Here is a 23,559-nt window from a genome sequence, read left to right as displayed (position 1 = left end):
ATTTGACTTCACGAATGAGATGCCCGTCGTCTGTGTTGTACTGCGGTGGGCCTGTGTTGTAGTATCTGCTGCAGTAGTGGCCCCAGTGCACAGCCCAGGCCCAGATGTAGAAGGAAGCCGGGGAACACAGTATCAGGGCAGCTACTGCCGGGCCCCACTCACCTCGTGGATCCTGCCCTTTTTCGATGGTCTCCGCCTCAGTTACTGCTCCCATGCAGCTGCCGCCAGGGTCAAATCACGGCGATGCCGTCTCTGCGAGACCCACGGCGTTCAGAAAGAGGCGCGCTGCTCCGGACAAGACCGGGCTCCGCCTCACTCGCTACAGCCGATTGCCAATCGCCACCGGCTTGCCAGTGCTCCTTCAGAAGAAGAAACTTCAGTTTCCATAACCACTTGTATCAGTCTCTTCCATCAGCTGTGTCTGATGCTAACTGTGCAGAAGCTTTCCATTCATAAGGAGACAAGACTGCAATTTCTAGGACCAATCTTGAATACGTAACATGTCGAAGCGTTTCCCCTAATGTAATGGGTTTTAAAAGCTTATAACATTGGCCACTTGAAGTTCGGTCATCTTGACATTCCTGTGGACTGCAGGAAATTGCTGGCACAACCGTTGGCACTTGCTACAAAATGTACTTACAACGGTAAATGGAAGGGCTTTCAAGTCTGGTGTATAGATGAAAGGCTTAACCACCATCTGAATCCAACCTCATCAAGTACTACTGTACTTATTGCACCTAACCAGAGAAGGTCTCAAATACTCCTCTGTCAGTGTTTACTTGGTCGCAAAATCACTATTTGGGTGGATGAGTGATGTGTCAGCATTTTTCTCACAAAGGATTGTCAAATAATTTAGACTTTTGAAAGCAGGGCCTTTTTCTCACCTTTCCACCACTCATGTCCCTCCAGTATAATGGGAGTTGAATACAGTGCTTGGTCAGGTGGTGCTGTCTCCCTTTGATCTGATCCATAGGATGTATCCCAAGTTTCTGTCATCAAATACTGCCTTAATGATAGCTCTTTCCTAAGGTTAGAGAGTTAGAGAGCTTCAAGTGTTCACCATAAAAGAACTGCACCTTTGCTTCAGAAAAGCTTGGCATCGAGTTCAGCAACCCTAAGTTCATGCCCAAGGTCCTTTGGACTTTTAACTAAATTAACCTGTTATTCTTGCTGCTTTTTCCAAATACATGCATTCATCAGAAAGATCATTAGTTGGATATGTGCAGGGCTATCAGATTTTATTTGGAGAAAACTAAAGACATCTCTACTTTTGGGCAGTTATTGCTCTCTTTTGGCCACCCATGTGGGTTTGCCAGCTACCTAAGCAAGGAATTACCCATTGACTGTCAGCCGGCATCTCCGTTTCAAGCCAGAGTGAGGGCAAATTCCAGAAGAAACAGGGCAACAGCAACTGCATTGTGCACAGGTGTACCTCTCCTGTTTATTTGCCTGACAGCCACATGGAAAAGCTGACACACTTTTATAAGCGGTACAAAAGGGGGTGGTGGTCCAAGGAAGGCATGGCTTGGCAGTTCGGGCTGGACTGTTCCCATGAGGCACAGGGTCAGACTGATTTGCATGTCTGAACTGGGGTGGCAGAGTGGGCTTAAGAACGGTGATGGATTAAACCCAGATCTGTTGACTGGTGTGAGTGTTTGATTGGTTCAGATGCTCCGTCCATCACCACCCCCTTTTGTACCGCTTTGTTCTCCATAAGTTGGCAGGGTATGCTCAGACGTGAGTCCCTTGCTCACTTTGCCACTGGATTTAAGCAAGCCTGGCTGAAGACGGTTGTAATGCCAGAAACCAGTCCTAGGAAGCTTGTTTCCGGTCCAGGGAAGGCATGGCTTGGCAGTTCGGGCTGGACTGTTCCCAGGAGGCACAGGGTTAGACTGATTTGCATATGGCCATGTCTGAACTGGGGTGGCAGAGTGGGCTAAAGAACGGTGATGGATTAAACCCAGATCTGTTGACTGGGTGTGAGTGTTTGATTGGTTCAGATGCTCCAACCGGTCCTAGGATGCTTGTTTCCAGCCCAGGGAGGACCTGGCTTGGCAGTTCATGAGGCACAGGGTCAGACTGATTTGCATATAGCCATGTCTGAACTGGGGTGGCAGAGTGGGCTAAAGCACGGTGATGGATTAAACCCAGATCTGTTAACTGGGTGTGAGTGTTTGATTGGGTCAGGTGCTACGTCCATCACCACCCCCTTTTGTACCGCTTTGTCCGCCCTAAGTTGGCAGGGTATGCTCAGACGTGAGTCCCTTACTCACTTTGCCACTGGATTCAAGCACGCCTGGCTGAAGACGGCTGTAATGCCAGAAACTGGTCCTAGGAAGCTTGTTTCCAGTCCAGGGAAGGCATGGCTTGGCAGTTCGGGCTGGACTGTTCCCATGAGGCACAGGGTCAGACTGATTTGCATATGGCCATGTCTGAACTGGGGTGGCAGAGTGGGCTAAAGAACGGTGATGGATTAAACCCAGATCTGTAGACTGGGTGTGAGTGTTTGATTGGTTCAGATGCTCCGTCCATCACCACCCCCTTTTGTAACACTTTTATAAAGCAGTACTGCCTGTGTGAATGCTGCAGCTGATACTTCAGTGGGTCAAGCAGTCCTACGCACCCTGTTTCAGTACAGGTGAGCTTGCTTCCCTCTTTATTTACATTTGCACATTTGATTTACTGTTACTATTCTGATACAAGTAGATTAATCTATGAAAGATTCAATGCTAGAGAAGGAATTAGGTAACTAGCTGTACCTCCAGTTCTCCTGCTTTGGCATCCTTCATAGATTCAGATGTGAGCCTTCTCACCCCTCCACCTCCGATCAGAGGCTCACTACCTATTATGTGTATACTCCACCCTTGTGCAATGAAATGTGAGATATGGTGGCAACTAGGGAGAGTCGAGAGCCCAACACATTCACCTTACAGGCTGAAGTGTGGGTTATTTTAAATAAGTGGATTACCTACTAAACAAATGTTATTGCTGAGCCTCTGGGCATTTTCAGACTGGTTTCTGAAGTTACCAAGGCTTCCCAGGCTGAAAACAGGAAATAATTCAAGTGATTTGAATTTATGAAAGATACTACTAGAGTTACAGGTAAGTAATTAACTTCTTCACAGCTCCGGCTCATACCCCTCTTATCAAGCCATTTTCTCAGATGTTGAAGACCTTTGAATGGCGCATCAGATGTCACAGGAAGGTTTGTATGGGTATCTGATGGACAGCGAAGGCTTTGTAAAGCAAACCTGATGAGATGTAAAGAGATTTTGCAGAATATCTGTTAAATAGTCAAAGATTTCAACTTGGACTGCTTGTTAACACTTGATTTCCTTTTTTCACAGGGGACGGACATTTCAGAGTAGCCGTAGTGGCACTGCTTACTTTGGAGGAATTTGCTCACCAACAAGAGGAGGTGGTGTAAATGAGGTGTGTATTCTAGAATAGCCGACAACAGTGTCCATCTTAACTATTAGTGCCTTTTGTCTGCTTATAATGCAAGAAGACTGCTGAATCCTCAGTAAGTGGGAGCAAGCACACAGTTAGGAAGGAGCTTTTCATTAAATAACTTCAGGTTTCCTTTCTTTCCCGCTCCACTCATAGTGATTTAGTTTTATTGAGAAAATGAGGTACTTCACATTAGCTTGTCTGTCTGAATTGTGGCAAAATACGAAGTTTCTACTTTCCATTACTCTCCCTTTGTCACTGAGAACCAGTTAATTTGGGATCGTATTGCAGGTCTGCTTTAATGTCCTTTGATGTTTTCTCATTAGTAAACTAAATTTTTTATGATGCTGATTCTGATGCAGTGATCATATCTTTATTTGTTTAGAAGGTTCTTAGTTCTAGACACTGTGATGTGGTTCTTCTTTAGGACACTAATGTTATCACAATATAAATGGTTCAGAAACTTTTAACTTTGTGGATTGGTTGCTCTCCGGCCCAGCCAACAGTAGACATACCCCATGTGAAAAAATTCATCTTAATCAACTAGATTCATTAGAGTTATCCAACTTTCAACGCAGGAGAAAGGATTTTTGCTCCTCTCGGCAAGGTGACTCAGCAATAGGGTCTCATTTGCTGCAGGCAGGTTGCAATTTGGCACCTGCCTGTTGGTGGTAACGCAGGCAACTACCTATCATTTCCTTACCATAGCACTTTTATGAACCTGTCCCCTATCTTTTCAGAAGAGGAAACACTTCAATCGATTGGCTGAAACAACTCCCTTCTGTCTAACCGAAAAATAACTACTATTTTTCCAACATGATCATTAAAATTTGCTAGAGTAGAAAACAGAGGTGAAAATTTCATGTATGGGATGAACATACGAATTCCCTCTCTGACTGATAGTGGGTAAAATCTTCACAACTCCTCTCTTTGCATATTACTCCCATCCACTTGAGGCTGGTGAAGGTGAAATGTGGTAGGTCTTACATTTCACTGGTAAATTCTGGTGCATACTCTTAGATGTATGCAGGGTTATGTACATATATTCATAGCTAAATGTATGCAATTTTTACATGCATGTATACAAATATACAGAAGGACATACACACGTACTTCCATGCATAAACTTATGCGTATGTTAAGATATATATATATATATATATATATATGTATATAATAGCATTCCACTGACGCATACATTAGTGTACACATGCCTTCTCAATTCATCATATACTTATACATTTTCCTAAGTGTTAAATCTCCAAGTTGTCATGGTGCTTGTCTGGTGCATCTTATCTGTGCAACAGGTCTGGTGCTGAAGCATGCCATATGTCCAGTCGTTAGAGTTGTTGAAAACATCTTAAATTGTCCCATTTCGATAGTGAGTAGCTTGTCCTGTCCTACTCTTCAAATTTGCATGGTGCATGTCTGGTGCACCCAATCTGTGTAACAGGTCTGGTGCTGAAGCATGTCATATGTCAAGTCATTGGAGTTGTTGAAAACATCTCAGATTGTCCCATTTTGGTAATGAGTAGCTTTTCCTGTCCTACTCTTCTTTTCATTGTGGTTCTTGTAGCTCTTAATTTGTAGTAGAAAAGTAATGGCATTAATAGAACAGGACTCCAAATAAAGACAACAGAGGGGGTAGATGAAGTCGCCAGCGCCTTTAATTGTGATCTTGCCCGAGGTCTCAATAATCTGGCTCCTGCCAAAAAATGCATAGTAAAAAGGAATTCACCTTCTACAGCCTGGTTTACTCCTTCATTACAGGTTGAAAAGAGAAAATTTAAATATATGGAAAGGTATTGGAGGCAGGCTTATCTGTAAAGAGATAAGCAACTATGTAAGGAAGTCCTTAAGGCCTTTAGGAAAAATGCTTTCAAGACCAAGCAGATCCATTTGCCAAAGACATTATGACGTTGAACAATGCAAAAAGGCAATTTTTTGGAAAGTCGAGTCCTTTCTAAGCCCTGGAGTAGATCAACAAGCCATTCCAGCTTCTCAAAGTTTATGCGAAAATCGAACTGTATTTTTTTTATGAAAAACTGGAACACATTTATGCCAGTTTTAAGTAATGGGCATATGAGAGCCCAACAATGGTGGAACCAGATGATCTCTCCTCCATTGGAGTCAAATCTGGGATCTTTGAGAGAAGATCTCCTTGGAAGAATCCAAAGCTATCATTAGCAAAGCGAGATCGGGATTGGGAGTAGTTAAAAACTTCTCAAATTGTCCCATTTCAGTAGTGAGTAGCTTGTACTGTCCTACTCTTCAAATTGTCATGGTGCTTGTCTGGTGCACACTATCTGTACGAAAGGCCTGGGGCTGCAGCATGCCATATGTTCAGTCATTGGAGTTGTTGAAAACATCTCAAATTGTCTAATTTTGGTAGTGAGTAGCTTGTCCTGTCCTGTCCTACTCTTCTTTTTATTGTGGGTATTGTAGCTCTTAATTTGTAGTAGAAAACAAATGAAATTAATAAAACCGGACTAGTTGGCTTTAATAGATGTCGCTCTTGTGTTAAAAGCAACTACTTAGCAAGTCTGTCACAAAGCTGTAGTACCCAAGCAATCACTTGATTTCCCTCTTAGGTCAGATGCAACAGCTTCAAATGTCCTTTATAAAGTTGAGGGGAATGACTGTAACATATAAATGTACACAAACACTTTCACCCTTTTACTACTCTAATGAATTGTGCTTGCTTTCATTAGGATAATATGCCAAGGCAGGTGTATGATGATGAGTCCGTATTGCAACCTTCAATACATGTCTTTATTACTTTGGAACTTGTGAGGACAACTGAGTGTACATAGGTACTAGCGGTCGCTGGCAAATTCAAGTGCCTTAAACCTAATTCTTTGCAAATTGCTTTTTAACTGGCACTGTACATGTGCCACCAAATTCCGGTTTCTTATTATAAAGTTGGCCCATGACTGAATTTTTCTGGAGATTGGCAAGTCTTTGACGATATCGCAACTTTTAATAAATGTCTTGAATATTATGGAGCTCCTGTCTCGATAACCCATGGTATAGATAGGAACTCGCAGTTACTGGCAAATTCAAGTGGCATCAACCTTTGAGTGGTAGTATAAATTTGTGTCAGTAAAATGCATTTGTTTTTTATTAAAACGTCGTCACTGTCTTATGCTGTGGGCTGTGGTAGGAAGTAGCAAAAGGCTAATGTCAGCTGAGTAAATCAACAGATAAAGATTGTTAATGAAATGTCCTTTTATTCAAATATACACATAGATACATATTTTACTATGGTTTTTCTTGAGGCTAGCAAGACTATCACAGTCAACTGCACAACCCAAGTTCTTACTGGAAATCCTTCTCGAGTCTGTTGCTGAATTTCATCTGGTTACTTGGTGTCCCTCTTGAGGCAGATCTATCTCAAGTGTCCTCCAGCTTACAGTATATCAGGTGGTTACTAAAGGCCCCCCTTGAGTCCCATGCCAAAGACTCGAAATTCTGTCATAAAACTGCAGTACCTCAAGTAGTAACCAGGTGCCCCTTACTAGTCAGATATTTGTACTTCAAATAACCATTACAAAAGTGTAGCGGTGTGACTTCAACATATGCATTTGTGTACACACTATAGCTATTTTTATTTTTTGTAAAAGTTTTTATTGTTTTAAAAAACAAGGAAAAAGGAATAGACATATCCGGTACCATACATTCATACATAATAATAGGGTGCACAGGTACAATGACAGGATAGACGTGAAGCAACAGAAGAATCACTGAAACGCCTGCGCTAGTGAGTACGAAGCAGGATTTGTGGCAATAGGATCGACAAACAATTTAAGCGCAGCCCGCCCACCCATAAAGTCAGAATAGTAGAAAAAGCATGGCAACCAGACACTAGAATTTAAACAAAATCAGGATATTTTGCTAATATTACTAATAAGGGAGAGACAAAAGAGAAGATTGAAGAAAAGAAAACCATAAGAACAAGAACAGAGAGAAAACAATAAACCCAACCCCCCACCCTGCACCCCTGCATATGGCTGTCACCTAACCCCAACTAGCAGTGTGCCTGTCGCCCCGACTTACTAGGTTCTAAAAATAGAAAAGAGAAAACATGGGGGAGGGCATTTCCGTATGGGCTCCTGGTCCCCTTCCCCCCCAGGCCAGAGACAAGCATCCCCTATGATAAAAATACAATTTTATCTGTGATCGCAGAAAAAGAAAATTAGGGGGAGCCGTGATACACCGCCCAGCCTCTCGTGAGACCAACAGTTACGAATCCCACATCGATTAAGGCCATAGTACCAACTCCGGTCAATCGATCTCAGCCTTGGCCCTTCCGAACCATCATGCGAACCCCTCCCGTTAGGACCACTCCTTCTACAGGAGAATCAAAGTGCAAAAAGAATCTGAAAAAAATCAGTCCAAAACAAATCAAAGTCGGTAATTCCTCAAGAACTCCACCAGCACAGAAACGCTCCCTCATGGACGGATAGTCCCAATGTTGTTTTCTCCACGATCGTACGGTCACCAAAGAGGGAAAGGATGAAACAGAAGTCCAAGAACAATCACCGACTGGAGTCTCCGGGAAGGGAACGCCAATCGATTCTCCCAAAGCCAGCAATGATTGTAGGTGTAGTAATACGTTCGAAACACCGGGTTCATGATTCTCCAGAGTACCAACCGAGGGCTTCGGCGTCTCTTGTCGCAAGGGGTCCTCGTCCAGAATCAAAATGGTCGTCATGTAAATCTTAGCTGGCAGCAGTTCCGGCAGAGGAGCAGGGTCCGGTTCCACACACTCCTTCTCAGATAAGCCCGTAATCATTTTGTGAATCAGGGCATCCATCCGTGAACGAAATGCCCCGATGGCTGCCAATGCTGTCTTCAGCGACTGCTCACGCTCCATCCGGTCCATTTCTCCTCGCTCAGTACCGATCATATTCACTTCCCCAGGAGAGCCCGGTTTCTCCGGGGGAACAGATAGGAGCGGAACGGACGGCATCGGAGGGTGACTGATCGATTTCGGCGGCAGCAAACTGCACTCCGCTGCCGCGAGCGAAGACCCCAAACCGGGTCCGCGGGACAGGGACCTCCACCCACAGCCACTATCGTGCCACGTCACTCCTCCCTCGATGTTAGTCAATCAGAATGATCGCCATCAAAATCGGGCAAAAAGACCTCCACTGCGGTAGACCGGACCCTGCTTGAGTCTCGTGGCCGATGTTGTTCAACTGCAACCCAGCTGGGTCTAAACTCGAGGCCCCGGCTCTCCTGCTGGACGAGGCCACAAACTTCAACTCGACACAACTCCGTCAACCAAGCCGATTAAGTTTTCGGGATTGCACCATCGGAGTGTGCATCGGTTCATCTACACGGAGGTCGGGCTTAAAAACAGGATTATCGACAAGATCATCTGGCAGGATACGGAGGTCGGCGGAGCCGGGAGCCTAAGGAGCCATCTTGTTTGCTAGCGTAGCTCCTCCCACCCGCTATAGCTTTTTAACGATTTGTGATTGTTTGCCGGTGGATAAATAAATATGCCAAAGTGGTTAAGGATAATGAGTCAATATTGGAGATACCCATACATATTTTTGATTTTTTTTAAAGTAAGGGATGACACAATACTCTGTATAGGTACTTGCATTCACTGGTAAATACAAGTGCATTAAAATGTCTAAAGATTGGAGTATTCTTTTTCAGGTTGATTTACACATGTGCATAGGCAAAATACAGTCTCTCACAGTGGAGGTATCCAATTGCTGAAGTAGGCTGACCCGTGAGCTATACTTTGTGTTGTGGTGGGGGGCATCATTTGCGTGACATTTGAGCATCCAAGTGGATAAAGAGGATTGGGCTCCATGTATGCATTCGTTTTTATTATTTCTTTTCTAAAAACATGAGACTGACAAGGGCTAAAAATCTGTACTGAATGATGGTTTCTATGTAGGGAAACCGACATCCAGAGAAAGTGTCAGCAGCTCATCTAGCAGGAGTGAACAATGTAAAGACAGACAAAGTCACACACAAATTCAAACAATCAGTTTCAGATGGTACATCATGCGCAGATATTTGACAAGCTTTTTGGCGAGCGTGGTATCCTCAAATAAATCTTTTCGCCTTCCATGTGAATCACAAGTACAAACTTTAATTTCCTTAAATATTATTCACTGGGAGATGCCTTCAGACTCGACTGATCATTCCCCATGCAGGATGTTTGTTACTTCATCTTTTGGCACTTCATTAAGAGTCAATACATCATGGCCACTTCATCGGAAGTGCCATTATTTAATAGCTTTCCAGGTAAGTTTATTTTATATGTCTCTCTGTCACTATAAATATGAAAACGTTTTTTTTTTTTTAGAGGAGTATGTAAGCCCAATACCATATACTTGTGAAACAGTTAGAAATGTCCACACTCACTTACTTGTCCATTAACTTATGTCAGTAGATCTGTACTAAAGTCGCTAGGGCACAGGAGTGTTTCACACTGATTTCAGAATAATACCACTTACACGGGTGTCATTAACCATGCTTTTGATACATGAAAACATAACATGTTCTACCTAAAATCATCCTTTCAAATAGAACACTATGCAGTGTTATGTTTAATCTTTTACATGCTGATATCATATTGTACAGCACCACACAATTAATATAAGTGTCCATTACAGAATGCCACCTGTACTCGAGGCAAATAAGCTCCACCATTTTCTCAGCACATTTTACCACTCTAAACCACAGTTTTCTTAATATAAGCACTAAAAATTCACTTCACCTTTGCTCTTCTTCACATAATTTACAACAAAATTATTTCCTTCATGTGCTTCAAACCCTTTCCCAAGATGTTTCTATGCCCTTGTGACCTCTCTAAAAAAGTGAGCCTTTATCAGCTCGTATGCAAATTATGTGCCTATTCTGGTTTGTTAAATGCAGTGCAATAGTAGTGAAACTTCTGGAGTTTTTCTTTCTATTTATGTTTTGAAATTCTATCACCATACTGTGATAGAATTAAAAAAATACGGTTTGGTCATCCGTCTTGAAAAATCAAAGACCATTGCCCCCAATGTAAAATACATAATATTAAATTCTTACTGTATTTTTTTCTTGCAATAGTTTTTTAACATTTTTCAAATGCCATTCCTCTTTCACTCCCTGTTTATTTAACTGAAATATTAATTATTTTCATCACGATTCCATAATGTACCACAAAATGCAGAGCATTTTGGCTTTTAAAAACCCTGCACATTTAGGTTTCAAAGCCAAATGTCTTGTGCTGTGGGGTTTGACCGCATGAAAATGTTGGATGTGGTAATTGATTAAAACAATATCTGAAAAACTCAAAGGTTGAAGAGAAGTTACAGTTTGCTTTGGTTATAACACCTAAAGGTATGTTTAAAAAAAGTCAGATATTAATTAAAAAAAAACACAGTTAAAGTACAGTTATGATTCTGAATTAAAACAAAAAACATTGAAATTTGCAAGTTATGGTTTCATAGCTCATACAAACCATAACTTACACAACATGTAATGTTTATGACCTTACAATATCTGTACCCAAAAGCAGAATATAGTTACAAAGCAACACATACGACTCTTTCATGTTGTTAAGGGTAATGTACATAATTTCATCAGTAAAGTTATGGCACTTGTGATTTTTCTCTGTCACAGCAAGGGTGAGTTCATGAGCATGCATTTTGACGTGCCAGTGATTGTTGCAAATCACTTGTTCCATTATTATATATGCTCCATAGGGGACAGTTCCATTGCATTATAGTGGGGAGAATTTCTCTTATATGGCTGGAAGACAATCATTTTTCAGGAGAAAGTACAAAAAAAATTGCAAAACTGTATTTAAAATATCTAATAATGTAACACATGTATTTGTCAAGCGCACTTATCACCCATGGGTCTCAAGGCTCTGAACAACTGACTTTTATTGTTACCCAACTCAATGGTACTCATTTTATCGACTTCAGATGGATGAAAGGCTGAGTGGACCCGCCGGTATTCGAACCTGTGACCATGAGGTCTAACACAGGCCCCTGCAGTGGATGCATTAAGCCACTAAGCCACCAGACCCGGCTTGTGTTATAAATAAAAACGCATAGTATTTTGTTTGTGTCTGTAAAATACAAAGGTCAGGTAAGAGATATACCATGGCAAACATTTAAGTTGCGGTATTTTGAGGAAGGCTGAATGTCAAAATACATTAAAACCATGGAGAAGTGGTGTAAATTAAGTCCTAGTCAAACTGAAAGGGAAATACTGAATATGTAACGCTAACGCATTGTAACGCCATAATGCTGAGAGGACAGTTTATATATTATTGGAACATAATTGTAACTTAGTGACTTCTGGTGTAGTACCTGCAAAATAATGAGTCCCAATCTTGATCTCTTATTGTAGTAGGGCATCTGTCCCTCTGCATTATGCTTTATTCCCATTTATGTTCTGCTGAGGGTTACACAGTAGATTTTTGGGTAAACCTGCTAGAGAGGCCCAAAAGGGGTCACTCTGGGATGGCTGGGTAAACAGAATTGAGTTTTGAGCTGCAATAAGGCCGATTCTGTGCAAAACAGAAGATGGTCAGTGGTGGAGTGCAGTAAAGAAGTTTATTCGAGAATTGTATCGCTAAGTAGGAAAAGAATTGACCCATCCCATGCTCAAAGTGTAGGATATAAGTTTGTACTTCAAATAAGTGGAAATGAGCCTATGTACGGCTCTGCGGCAGAGGCATAAGATATGTTTATGTCCTGGTAGCCAGTAAAGCAAGTTTAAGTGAACAGACATGGAGTTGCAGTCGATGAAGTGGCCCAAAAAAGAAGAGTCTAATCGTGAATAATAAGCAACTGTACTATTGTTGCTGTTGATTTTGCCGCAGGAAGGGAAGCCATATTTGGGGATGAGCAATCTATTGTGTAGCCTCTTTGGACACGACTCAACTGTTTCAAGGCCCATTTAATGCCTGCAGTGATGCAGATGCACAACTAAGTCAAGAATGTGTTGTGGATTTGAATTTAAAAAATGTAATAGTGGGGGAATTTGGTGGGAGGGTATGCTTTTAATTTAAAAATTGCTTTGTTGCTGAATTTGTTGGGCACTACGGGCCATAATTCTACATCAGTGAATTGCGGCTATTTTTACTCACTTAGACTGTCCACACCAGATGCTCTTTTTGGGGTTGAACAGTCTAGTGCACAGGCTGTTTGGGTGCTCACTTGCCTATACTTGATAAGGTAACCAAATTTAAGGAGAAGAAGGAGCTAAGAGCCTGTTTAAAAAAAATTATAAATACCTAAAGCGCAGATGGCGCAAGGATTTCAGCATCAATAATATAACCATCTACTCCTCATCCCTGAGGGAATATCACAATCTCATCCATGATACACTAAGAGATTTCTATGCACATAAGATGGACGCCTCATCAAATTCCTCTAAAGAACTCCAAATTGTTAACTCCCTATTATTCCTGGAAGGTGTATCTGCCCACATAGTCCCATCCTTACAGAGTTGCCAACTGATTGCCTGCTTCTTTTCTGACAAAGTTGTAAAAATCTATTACTCTTTCCTGGAGACTTAAGGAATTTCCAGTGCCTAAAGGCCTGGTTTGACGCCCCAGTTTCTAACAAGGGTCTTGCCATTTTCTCTCCCCTCTCTCTGGATGAATTTTGCATATTTTTTATGAAAATAAAAGCTGAATCTCCCTCTGATCCGGCTCCTCAAAGAATCCTGGTCCTGGGAATAGAGTCCATTTTACCTAGGCTGACTAACTTGCTCAACGTCTCCTTTACAGCAGGTATAGTCCCTACTAATGGAAAGCTTGCTCTTCTTCAAAAACCTCATTAGATCCCTCTCTTCCAGAAAACGTCAGGCCCATCTTGCTTCTCTTCTTTGTTTCCAAAAATCGCAGAGAAACACATTAATGCCCAACTGATAAGCGTTATGGAATCTAAGGGCATACTCCATGAATTGTTATCAGGTTTTCGAGCACAGTTCAGCACATAATCGGCCTTATTGCTGGCCTCCGAATCTCGCAGACTCAGTGCTGACCAAGGCCAAACGGCCGCTCTAGTTATGCTGGACCTTAGTGCAGCTTTCAACACTATTTCCCATAGCTTGATGTTTGAGCGCCTTGGAAACTACGCTATCAGTGGCTTAGCCCTAACATGGCTGGCCTCTTCCCTTCAGCACCGAACCTTTCGGTGGTACAACTGCCATTTGCTTGAGAAGTGTTTTCCCTTTCTCAGGGGGTGCCCCAGGGCTCGATACTAAGCCCTACACTGTTTAATCTCAATATGCGTCCCTGGCTGATGTCGTCAAATGACACAATGTTACCATAGTATCACATGCTGATGACATGCAGCTCATTGTCACCCTCAAATTTAGATCCTGTCTGAGGGATCTTGCAGAATGGATGAACCCTAGCTGCCTCAAGCTGAATGCAAATAAAACGGAGCTGCTTATTGTTGGAAAACAACCCTCCTGGTCATCAGCCTGGGGGCCCAACAAACTTGGCCCTATTCCAGACCCTAAGCCTAAAGTTAAAAACCTGGGTTTTCTGATTGATTTTAACCTCACATTTGACAGCCAAGTAGCTTGTGCGGCTAGGGAATGCTTTGGCACCCTTAAGACACTGGCCAAAATCTTGGATCTTCTTTCTCTATCGGCCAGAAAAACAGTTGTCCAGGCTCTTGTTATGTCCAAACTGCATTATTGTAATATTCGTACCATTGGAACCTCACTTGGTAGACTAAACTAACTCCAGAGAGTCCAGAATGATGTGGCACATCTTCTACTGAAACTTCAGAGGAAGGTGCTTTTGGGCCCTGCCTTGGAAGATCTTCATTGGCACGTGTGAGGAAAATAATCTCTTTTAAATCTATTTGCTTCTGCTATAGGATTTTTAATGGCAAGAGCCCACCGTTTCTCTTTACAGTAATTAAATCCTACCAACCGAGCAGAAGGCTCGGATCCACAGACGCTGCACTGGCAACGGTGCCTAATGTAAAAATAGCTAGTTTGAGTGGCTCTACTCTTGGCTTTCAGGCCTCTACGAGTGGAACACTCTGCCTCTCTACTTGAGACTGGAACTCATTGAGAAAATCTTCTGGAAGGAACTCAAAACATGGTTGTTTAGCCTAGCCTAACTCCTTCTGCTGGGGTCTTTTTTTCCTTTTTTCCCCTTCCCTTCATTCTTCTTATCACTTATGCACCTCAATAGAGAAATCCTAGTGCCGGGACGCTCCAACTGGAGCAACCATGTGCTCTAAAAATGTTTAACACAACACAACACCAGATCTCTTCTCGTATTTAAGTGGGAACTCTTGGGATCTGATGTTTTTAATGGGAGCCTAGCTTGAGATTTCATTTGGTGGAAAACGTTCCAGGCAGAACTTTGGGGCTTAAAATATTGTATTGTATGCAGATGAGAAACAATTGATGCTAACCTTGCATCACCTTGATGAGTTAATAATTGTTACCTTTCCGGGCAGTCTCTTGGCTGTTGCCAGTTAGATGCTTATAAGCTCCCTGAAATTAAATTCTTACAATTCAGAGAGCCTTAATTTGAGGCCCCAGAACCCCTAGACATTATATGATTATGGCCTGAGGGATTGGAGCACCCTCCCATAGCCGCAGATGTAGCAGAAAATCAGGGGATCAAATTTGAAAAGGATCTATCCTGAATACCTCAAGTGCAGATGGCGTCGGCGACCTGCTTTATGCTTTTGAAATCCTTGACAAAGATCTTTACATTTCTCCCAGTTCACACACAAAAATTATAGTCCACGCCCTGATTACGGCCAAGCCTGGACTAATGCGTTGTATTCTGGAGGGACTGAGGGTCTGTTAAATAAGTTGTAACTGGTTCAAAATGTAGCAGCCCGTCTCTTTCTGTGCATTTCTACAAGATATTCTGTCAGGGAAGGGCTGAAGAAATTACACTTGCTTCTGATTTAACAAAGAATGAAATTCAAAACATTAACTCATAGAGCTCTACACTGAAAAGGCCCTCGGTATGTACAGGAAAGAGTGAGAGCATACGAACCCCAGAGGGCCCTCTCCTCGGCCAGCAAAAGATTGGTGCAGATCCCTCTGATTTGGATAGCTAGAACCAGAGGAAGAACGTTTACTGGCAGGGCTGCAAAGTAATGGATTGCCTTACCAGGAAGGCTATGCGGGACTGATTCAGAAGCAGCGTTTAAGACAATCTGAAAACATTCCTTTTTAGCGAAAACTAATCTAAGTAGCTGTGCCATCCACAGATGGCCTTTCGTTCAACCATTCGTTCATCTTCCCAAGGATTTTAATGAGGAGAAAGTACGTTGAAGAGACCTGTTCAAATGATTTTTGAAGGTGAGGGAGGCATCATAAAGAACCCAGGGGTTGCAAGCTGTGAAGGAAGGAGTAGGAATGGGACAACGCTCTGACGGCTACCAAGCACAGCTCGAGATATTAGCATCATTATTTAGAACAAGAACTTCGATTTTATCACCATTAAGCTTTAAGTAGATTCATTGGGCAGAAGGTGTACTATTGGTGGCAGAGCTCTTAGAGCCCTGCCTCAGGCGTGTTCTGTTATCAAAACAAGGAGCAAATCTGCAATTCCAACACTGAATCAAAATCATGGTGCTTGAAGATTGAAAGAAATATTACAGAAACATACTCTTTTCTTACTTAGATAATGGATGTGGTGCTTTCTGCAAGAATCTTCTTCCCAAACCAGTGCTTTCAGGTAAAAGAAATAGGATAGCCGAATGGACAATAGACATTTGCTCCATCTTCCTGTTTTCACTTTTCAAAGCATGTAAAGGTCTAAATAAAGAAACAATTAAGGACGATCTAGCATCCATCGCTGCAATATAAACTTTGATGTAAACGTCTTGGTACATCCTAATAATGGTAGTCTGATTTTTTAAAAGTAAGTTTGCTCCATCTAGTTTCACTTGCGATGTGCTTGTGAGATCTCAACTGCTTACATTCCTCCTTAAGGTGATTTCACAATTGACTCCCTACATTCTTAACATTCGAGAAGGTATGTGTTTGTTGTTATATTGGCTGTAGCATTTGGAGAATTAGAAGGACCTTTGACAACGCTTTGGTACAAGACCTTTCTCCTGAAGAATGTAGAATTAAGAACTGTTTTAAAATTCCATCTCACACAAAAGCTTTGCCATCATTTCATCTGTGTAAAATGGTTGAATATTTCTTTAGCTTAAACCCCAATTGGGTTCGGATGTCGACAGAAATGAGGAACACTGTCTTGAACAACTGTTTATTGGCTTCTTTGGCTGAAAAAAAGGGAAGGCCCTGGTAAAGCTGCTCGTATTTCATTAAGCAATGCTCGGTATTAAAATTTAATGCAGAGAAAAAGAAGCTTTAATAGCTCATCTTGGTTATAGGCAGAATAGCGATTTTGCCACCTTTTTTGTTCTATGCCTTTCTGCAAAGCTGTCATGCAGGAAGTTGGCCTCCTCTTCATAAATTTCTAGTTTTGTTGTGATGCAAAAGAGTGAAACTCCGTATTGCAGGGCGGGTAAGACTCAGTCCTCGTGCCAACCCACTGGAGAAATCTTTTAAGATGAGCAATCAGTGAGATCGTGTGTTCTTTTGAAGAATAGTAGCCCTAGTTTGAATCAAGTTTTACATCGTATTGCTCACCACCTCACTTCTTCCTCCTATAAGGGTTTGTCAGTTCTTCAGGAATGTTTGTTTGGCCATTGTTTGAGTTGTTGACTTTGTTTAGTTTTCATTTTGTCTCAGTAGAGCATGGAAAATTAGGCACTGATGCAGGTGACTCATTTATTAAATTTTCTATTAGAGAAAATGTTGTTGAAGATAAACAACTTCTTCTTTTTATTCTTGCAGTATGGTAACATTGGCGCCATGGCTATAACCTTGGCACAGACCCTTGGCCAGAACATTGGAATGGTGTGGAATAAGCAGCGTGGTGCTGCAGGTAAGCTGAAACAAACTTTTTAATATAACCTTGCCTTTACCACAGGGATGCTGTAAAGAGATAAGTAGACTCTTGCTGTTAATTTATTATTTTTATTTTGTTTATGTTCTGTTTAATGTATTTCACTGTTTTTGGTGAGTCTGAATCATGCTAGTTCAAGCATTGCAGTCTTGTACATATTTATGAGCTCAGGTAACTCACTTTAAAATTTTACATCCAATTCAGTGGGTTTAGGCAATAGACATAATTCATTTAGACATGTTGGTGCCATTTAATATAGCTTAGTAGGTAAAAAGAAAAGAACGATTAACGACATATAAACTATGATTTTTGCATTCACATTGGAGTTGGGTGTTACTCAGGTTCTTTCTTTTAGGACTTTGTGCAGACTTGCCCTAAATCAGAGATGCACCCTATCATGCTTTTTATGGGTTCCAAGGGTGTAGCATTTGTGATGCTTTTTTACGGGTGGCGCATGAATAATGAGGTTAGCACGGTAGTGGAGGTGAACACCGGTCAGTGTCCAAGCACACTGACATCCTTCACTTTTATTATCCACTCTCCTGACGCTACGCTGCTTACTCACCAAATCTCTTCAAACTGAACAATTAACTCACACAGTCAAACTGGTTGCCACTTGAAGGTGACAACAGCTGTTTCTTCCCTGGAGTCACATGTCCAACAGTTTATAGCATGTCACCCTCGGGTGTGTTAAGGTACCACTTCCGGAAAAATTATTCGAATCTCATGACCGGTCCTTCTGGGCTGTTACCATTGACCCTTTCATGCTTGCCTCTTGGAATGGTTATGTTTCAAAAGAAAGACTGAATTTTTATTTCTCCATATGCCGATTCTGTACTAGAACCCAATCGCCCACCTCGATGCATGGTTTCCGCCACCCTCCTGCTGCAATCACATTGGCATTATAGTGAGTTCAGTGTCTCACCTGAATGTCCAGTGGTGCTGGTGTCCATGAATATGGGTGGGGGTGACATCCCAGGTGGCTCGGTCAAAGATGATATCATCCTGCGACCGGTAGTGGTGCTATGTGAGGTACTTCTGTTCACACCCAGTTATGCATTGATTACATCTTAAACATCTTCCTGCTGCTCCGGCCCAATCCTGATAGTTTTTTTAGAATCCTCATCACCTCTCAACCTCTCCATTGGCCTGTGGCCACCGAGGGATTATTTTCCTGTGACTTAGGCCGAAGGCTTTAAGGTAGTCACAGAAATCGCTACACTGGAGACGAAATAGTTTATACTTTTTGTTAAGATGACTTTTTTAGTTTGTGAAAAGTTTGCAGGGTGGACAATCTCCTCCACTGGGAACTACAAATAGGTTATCCGAAAACAAGGGGAGATAGAGGGAAAATGCTAAGGCTCATCCTCCATAGTTTATACAAGTCATGAAAATCTCTGAACCAGAGATCAAGAGCCTAGCTATGTTACTATAGTCATATTCACAACACTCATTGGGGTTGGAATAATGTGTTTAGTAGTAGAAAAAGAAAAATTGTTATTTTTCTTAGTGTCCCCTCACTCACCAGGGTTGCCCCACGGTGACATGCTTCATCATTGGGGCCATCCCAGTCCTCTACGGGCTGGGGCGTGCTTCGACTTGCGAACTACGTAGGAGCACTTAAATTAGACTATGAGGAGGGGCTGATTTGGCCCGGGGACCCCATCTCCCCGGGCCTGGCTTCTATTGTGGGTGCTCTGTCCCACCTTGTGGGAGCCGACATTGCTTTCACAGAGAGGGAGCTGATGAACATGCAACTCCGTCTCTATGAAAGCAATTTTGCTCCTCTTCCAGCAAGCAAGAGCATTTTTAGTGCTCTCGCTTGCTGGAAGCGGAGCACAGTTTGCTATGGCTTGGTGGGAACAATAAAGCTCCCGCCAAGCCTTAGCAAGCAGCTATGTCCCAGGGGTGGGCACCCATCAACATAGCAGCAGATGGTCCCACAGGGCCGTTATTGGCTCCTTGAGGGGGGCCTGCATAGCCGCCCTCCTTTCTTCAATTTTGCCCCAGGGAGGTGGTGGTCTTTGGGGCTGTGGGGGGTGGGGATGGGGGACTGCTCGACCCCTACGCATTGTTTAAAGATAAAGCCCCGGGGGGTTGGTGGTCCCTGGGTTTGGGGAGTCAAAGAAGCCCCCATATATAAATAAATAAGCCCCGGGGAGGAGGTGGTGCCTTGGGCAGCGGGGGTGGCCGGAACAGCCACCCACACTGATCTGTAAACAAGCCCCTAGGAGGTGGTGGGCCTTGGGCCATCAATTAACATCAGGAGGGGGGCAAGCACTTACGCCCCCTCCTTTATTATTAAAATGCACCCAGGACCTGGCCCACCCAGGTGCCGATTAGTATCGAAGCACAGGAGCCTGCTCCTTGCTATTTTTTTTTAACATTTTCTGAAGATCTGTGGATTCTGACAAAAACCTTTTTTGGCCCTGCAAGGTACCTGTGGTACCACCCCAAGAGGCCTAGGGTGTCAGGGTATTGCTACCCTGCCTCCTCTTCTCTTTTTTTTCTGGGTGTCGGCTCAAGCTGAATCCCAAGATAGATGCCAAAACTTCCTGGTTTGGTGTGTTGGCAGCCAACCAGATCTCAGCATGAGATCGGAAGGGGCTGCAGATTCTCGGTATCCCAATATAGACAACTGGAAATTTCTTTTAATTACTCCGCAATTACTTAATGAATTTACACCAATTTACAAAAAGAGCACTTCCTGGACCAACAGCTACCTTTTTTTGCCAAATTTGGTGGAATTCCGTTCAGCAGTTCTGGCTGTAGCCGTGTCTAAAGTTTTCAATGAAAATTAACATGGGGAAAATCGTTTTTGACCCCCCTTTTCTTGGCCCCCGTTTGACGAATCAACCCGAAACTTTCAAGACAGCAGCTGAAGTGAGCGTCAAACTAGTTTTGCAAATTTGGCGAGGATTCATCAAACGATGCCAAAGTTACTGGCAAATCTAAAAAATGCTCTTCCTATGGCAACTACATCTTAACTGTCACTACCTACTGGTGACTGTCAATGGGTAAAATAATAACGCGTCTGCCAGGTGTTTTAACCCTACCTGTCAAGATGGTGGCGAAATAAATCTCCTGACCCCTCCAAAACGCATGTGTCGGTCCCGTTTCTTGTCAAGAGGCGGAGTGGTGGTGGATATGTATGCAGCAGTCGACGCTGCAGAACCGGCACGCCTCTCGATTTGGTGCTCCGCTTCAAGTCGGCATCCAGGTGGTGTATGTGTTGGAAGCGCAACAAGCGGCGCCCCCTCGCCCAAGACGCTGTTCCTGGTTCGAGAAGAGAGCGGCAGCTTCGCTGCCGAGTTGGATGGAGTCGGGAGACGATTTTGCAACCAGGGTCCCTGAGGCGGTGGATGAGCAGACTCACGAGCCAGCACCAGCTGGGGCATTACTATATGCACGAACGGATCACTGTATCGAAGTTCGCGAGGTGAACCTGTGACCAGGCTTTGTGGGACTCTTACTGACTTACTGGGACTTCATGCACCAGCATGCTTAGCGAACACTGCTCGCAAAGGAAAATCTTTGGCCTGTGATTGGGTGCATCGGCACCAATGGGAACATCAGAAACACTAGTTAAAGTCCCAAACTACAACAACATTGTTTTAGAACACGGAGCTGGCAATGAATAAGGCACACGCCGAAACGCGTCTGCCAGGTGTTTTAACCCTACCTGTCAAGATGGTGGCGAAATAAATCTCCTGACCCCTCCAAAACGCATGTGTCGGTCCCGTTTCTTGTCAAGAGGCGGGAGTGGTGGTGGATATGTATGCAGCAGTCGACGCTGCAGAACCGGCACGCCTCTCGATTTGGTGCTCCGCTTCAAGTCGGCATCCAGGTGGTGTATGTGTTGGAAGCGCAACAAGCGGCGCCCCCTCGCCCAAGACGCTGTTCCTGGTTCGAGGAGAGAGCGGCAGCTTCGCTGCCGAGTTGGATGGAGTCGGGAGACGATTTAGCAACCAGGGTCCCTGAGGCGGTGGATGAGCAGACTCACGAGCCAGCACCAGCTGGGGCATTACTATATGCACGAACGGATCACTGTATCGAAGTTCGCGAGGTGAACCTGTGACCAGGCTTTGTGGGACTCTTACTGACTTACTGGGACTTCATGCACCAGCATGCTTAGCGAACACTGCTCGCAAAGGAAAATCTTTGGCCTGTGATTGGGTGCATCGGCACCAATGGGAACATCAGAAACACTAGTTAAAGTCCCAAACTACAACAACATTGTTTTAGAACACGGAGCTGGCAATGAATAAGGCACACGCCGAAACGCGTCTGCCAGGTGTTTTAACCCTACCTGTCAAGATGGTGGCGAAATAAATCTCCTGACCCCTCCAAAACGCATGTGTCGGTCCCGTTTCTTGTCAAGAGGCGGGAGTGGTGGTGGATATATATATATATATATATATATATATATATATATATATATATTTCTTGTATATGACTTTACCATTCATGTCTGTACAAAATTGAAATAATACTTGCTGTTAAGACCTTTACCACACATATGCCTATATCATTCATGCATTTAGAAAAAAAAAATCTGAAGGCATGCATATTAAAGGCATATTCATGGTAAAGGCATGTGTAGTAAATGTATATGTGTGGTAATGGCTTCGTGGTAAAGGTCATGTCTTGTAATGCCTGTGTACCGTTCCATGTTAGCCCCACGTTGCTGACCTTTCAGATGGTGGCAGCTAGCCTCTTCTGGTGTTCCGAACTGGTGGGAGCATGTATCAGAATGTCATCAGACATTACGGAAGCCCTCTGGTCATGATAGGGGTTTACAAATTGCATTTTGAAAAATTTCAGTAGTGAATGAGATGACAAGGTTGAGATGGTGGTACCTCCTGAGGCCAACATGGGTTGAAAAGTAGTAATACAGTGGCAGTTACCATGGATTTCCAGCTGGGGGTACCCTGAATTGGACTCTAGCTTTGAGAATCAGCAGATCCTATTCAGATATGGGATGAGGTAATCGGTAGTCAGAGTAATGTTCCAATTCCTACGGATTGATCCGTTTAGCAGTTTTATGTCTATATGAGTGTGGGTATTCCTTGGCTGCTTCGGCTACGTGCCCTAAATTGGCTTCCACAGCTGTCCAAAGGTGGAAAGGAATCCATCTGTGATGGAGAGCAACCTGTTTCATAGAAAGGTCAATACAGAGAGTCACAGTAGGTCCTTTCAGGTAGCCATGCCTCTTGAAGAGAAGTCTCTGAGAAGTTTGTCAATGCCCTTGTCACTGATGGCTGATGCAACGTGGATCAGACTGAGTTCCTACTTGGCGGAGCAGCCTAGAACTATTTCCATTCGTTCAGTTGCACAGAGAATTTTGTCTCACACAACAGACCACCATGAGTGATAGTGATGTCGGGAGGATTGCTGGTGAAGGTTTGAATAGGTGGAATTGCGTTTTGCTAATCACGTTCACCGAAGCTCCTGTGTCGATGAGGGATGTTACTGGCGAGTATCCCACTGTCACCTGGCACAAGGGGTGGGAGTGGTATATTTGATATTTTATTGTGTTGCATTAATGTGCATGAGATGAGGAAAATCTCATCCTCTCCTTCCTCAATCAGCAGCGTCTGGGTCGGGGACTCCTCCCACCTGTGTACGGTAGGGTCTCCCAAAGTATCCATACCCTTTTTGTTCCTAAGAGTCTATTTGGGCTGGTCTGGAGGTCTTGCAGGCGGCATGCAGATTGTGATGACCTCAGCAGCCTCTGTTTTGTTCTGCTTGGGTTTGTGTTCTTGCTTTATGTTGAGCTTGTTGAATGCCTGTTCTATGTGCTCCACCCGGTCATTAAAGAGTTTGTGTGAGCGAGCAAGGATGAGGATTTCACTTAGGGCATTCCAGCCTTGCGTAGGATATGCAGGAGCTGAAAACCTGCAACCTTGAATCAGCTGCCCCCTCACCTCCTTCTGCGGATCGTCATCCATGATGGCCAGTTCGCGCAGCTAGGCTATAAGGTTGCCGATTGTTTTTCCAAACTGTTGACCTGAATGCGGAGCTTTAAACCTTCAAAGGCTGGATTTATTTGTGGCTCGAAGTAGCAGCCCAAAGTAAAGACAACTTGAAGATATACTCACCCGCGTACTGAAGCAGGCGCAACCTCTCTATCTTACTGTCTGTTTCTTTGATAGTCTTAA

At 43.4% G+C, this 23,559-nt stretch overlaps 1 protein-coding gene across 1 annotated transcript in view; it reads left to right on the top strand.

The window, feature by feature from the left end:
• The window catches only part of ADAM11 (ADAM metallopeptidase domain 11), a 336,142-nt gene that overhangs the window by 169,475 nt on the left and 143,108 nt on the right, over positions 1-23,559 (top strand). Inside the window, exons 12-13 of the mRNA XM_086919835.1 lie at positions 3,348-3,432; positions 17,287-17,377. Coding sequence (XP_086775961.1) covers positions 3,348-3,432; positions 17,287-17,377 — 176 coding nt within the window. The remainder of the gene's footprint in view (positions 1-3,347; positions 3,433-17,286; positions 17,378-23,559) is intronic.

Source organism: Lissotriton vulgaris, chromosome 5, assembly GCF_964263255.1.
Source record: "Lissotriton vulgaris chromosome 5, aLisVul1.2, whole genome shotgun sequence".
Lineage (NCBI taxonomy): Eukaryota > Metazoa > Chordata > Amphibia > Caudata > Salamandridae > Lissotriton > Lissotriton vulgaris.
This window is presented reverse-complemented; position numbering and strand designations above follow the sequence as displayed.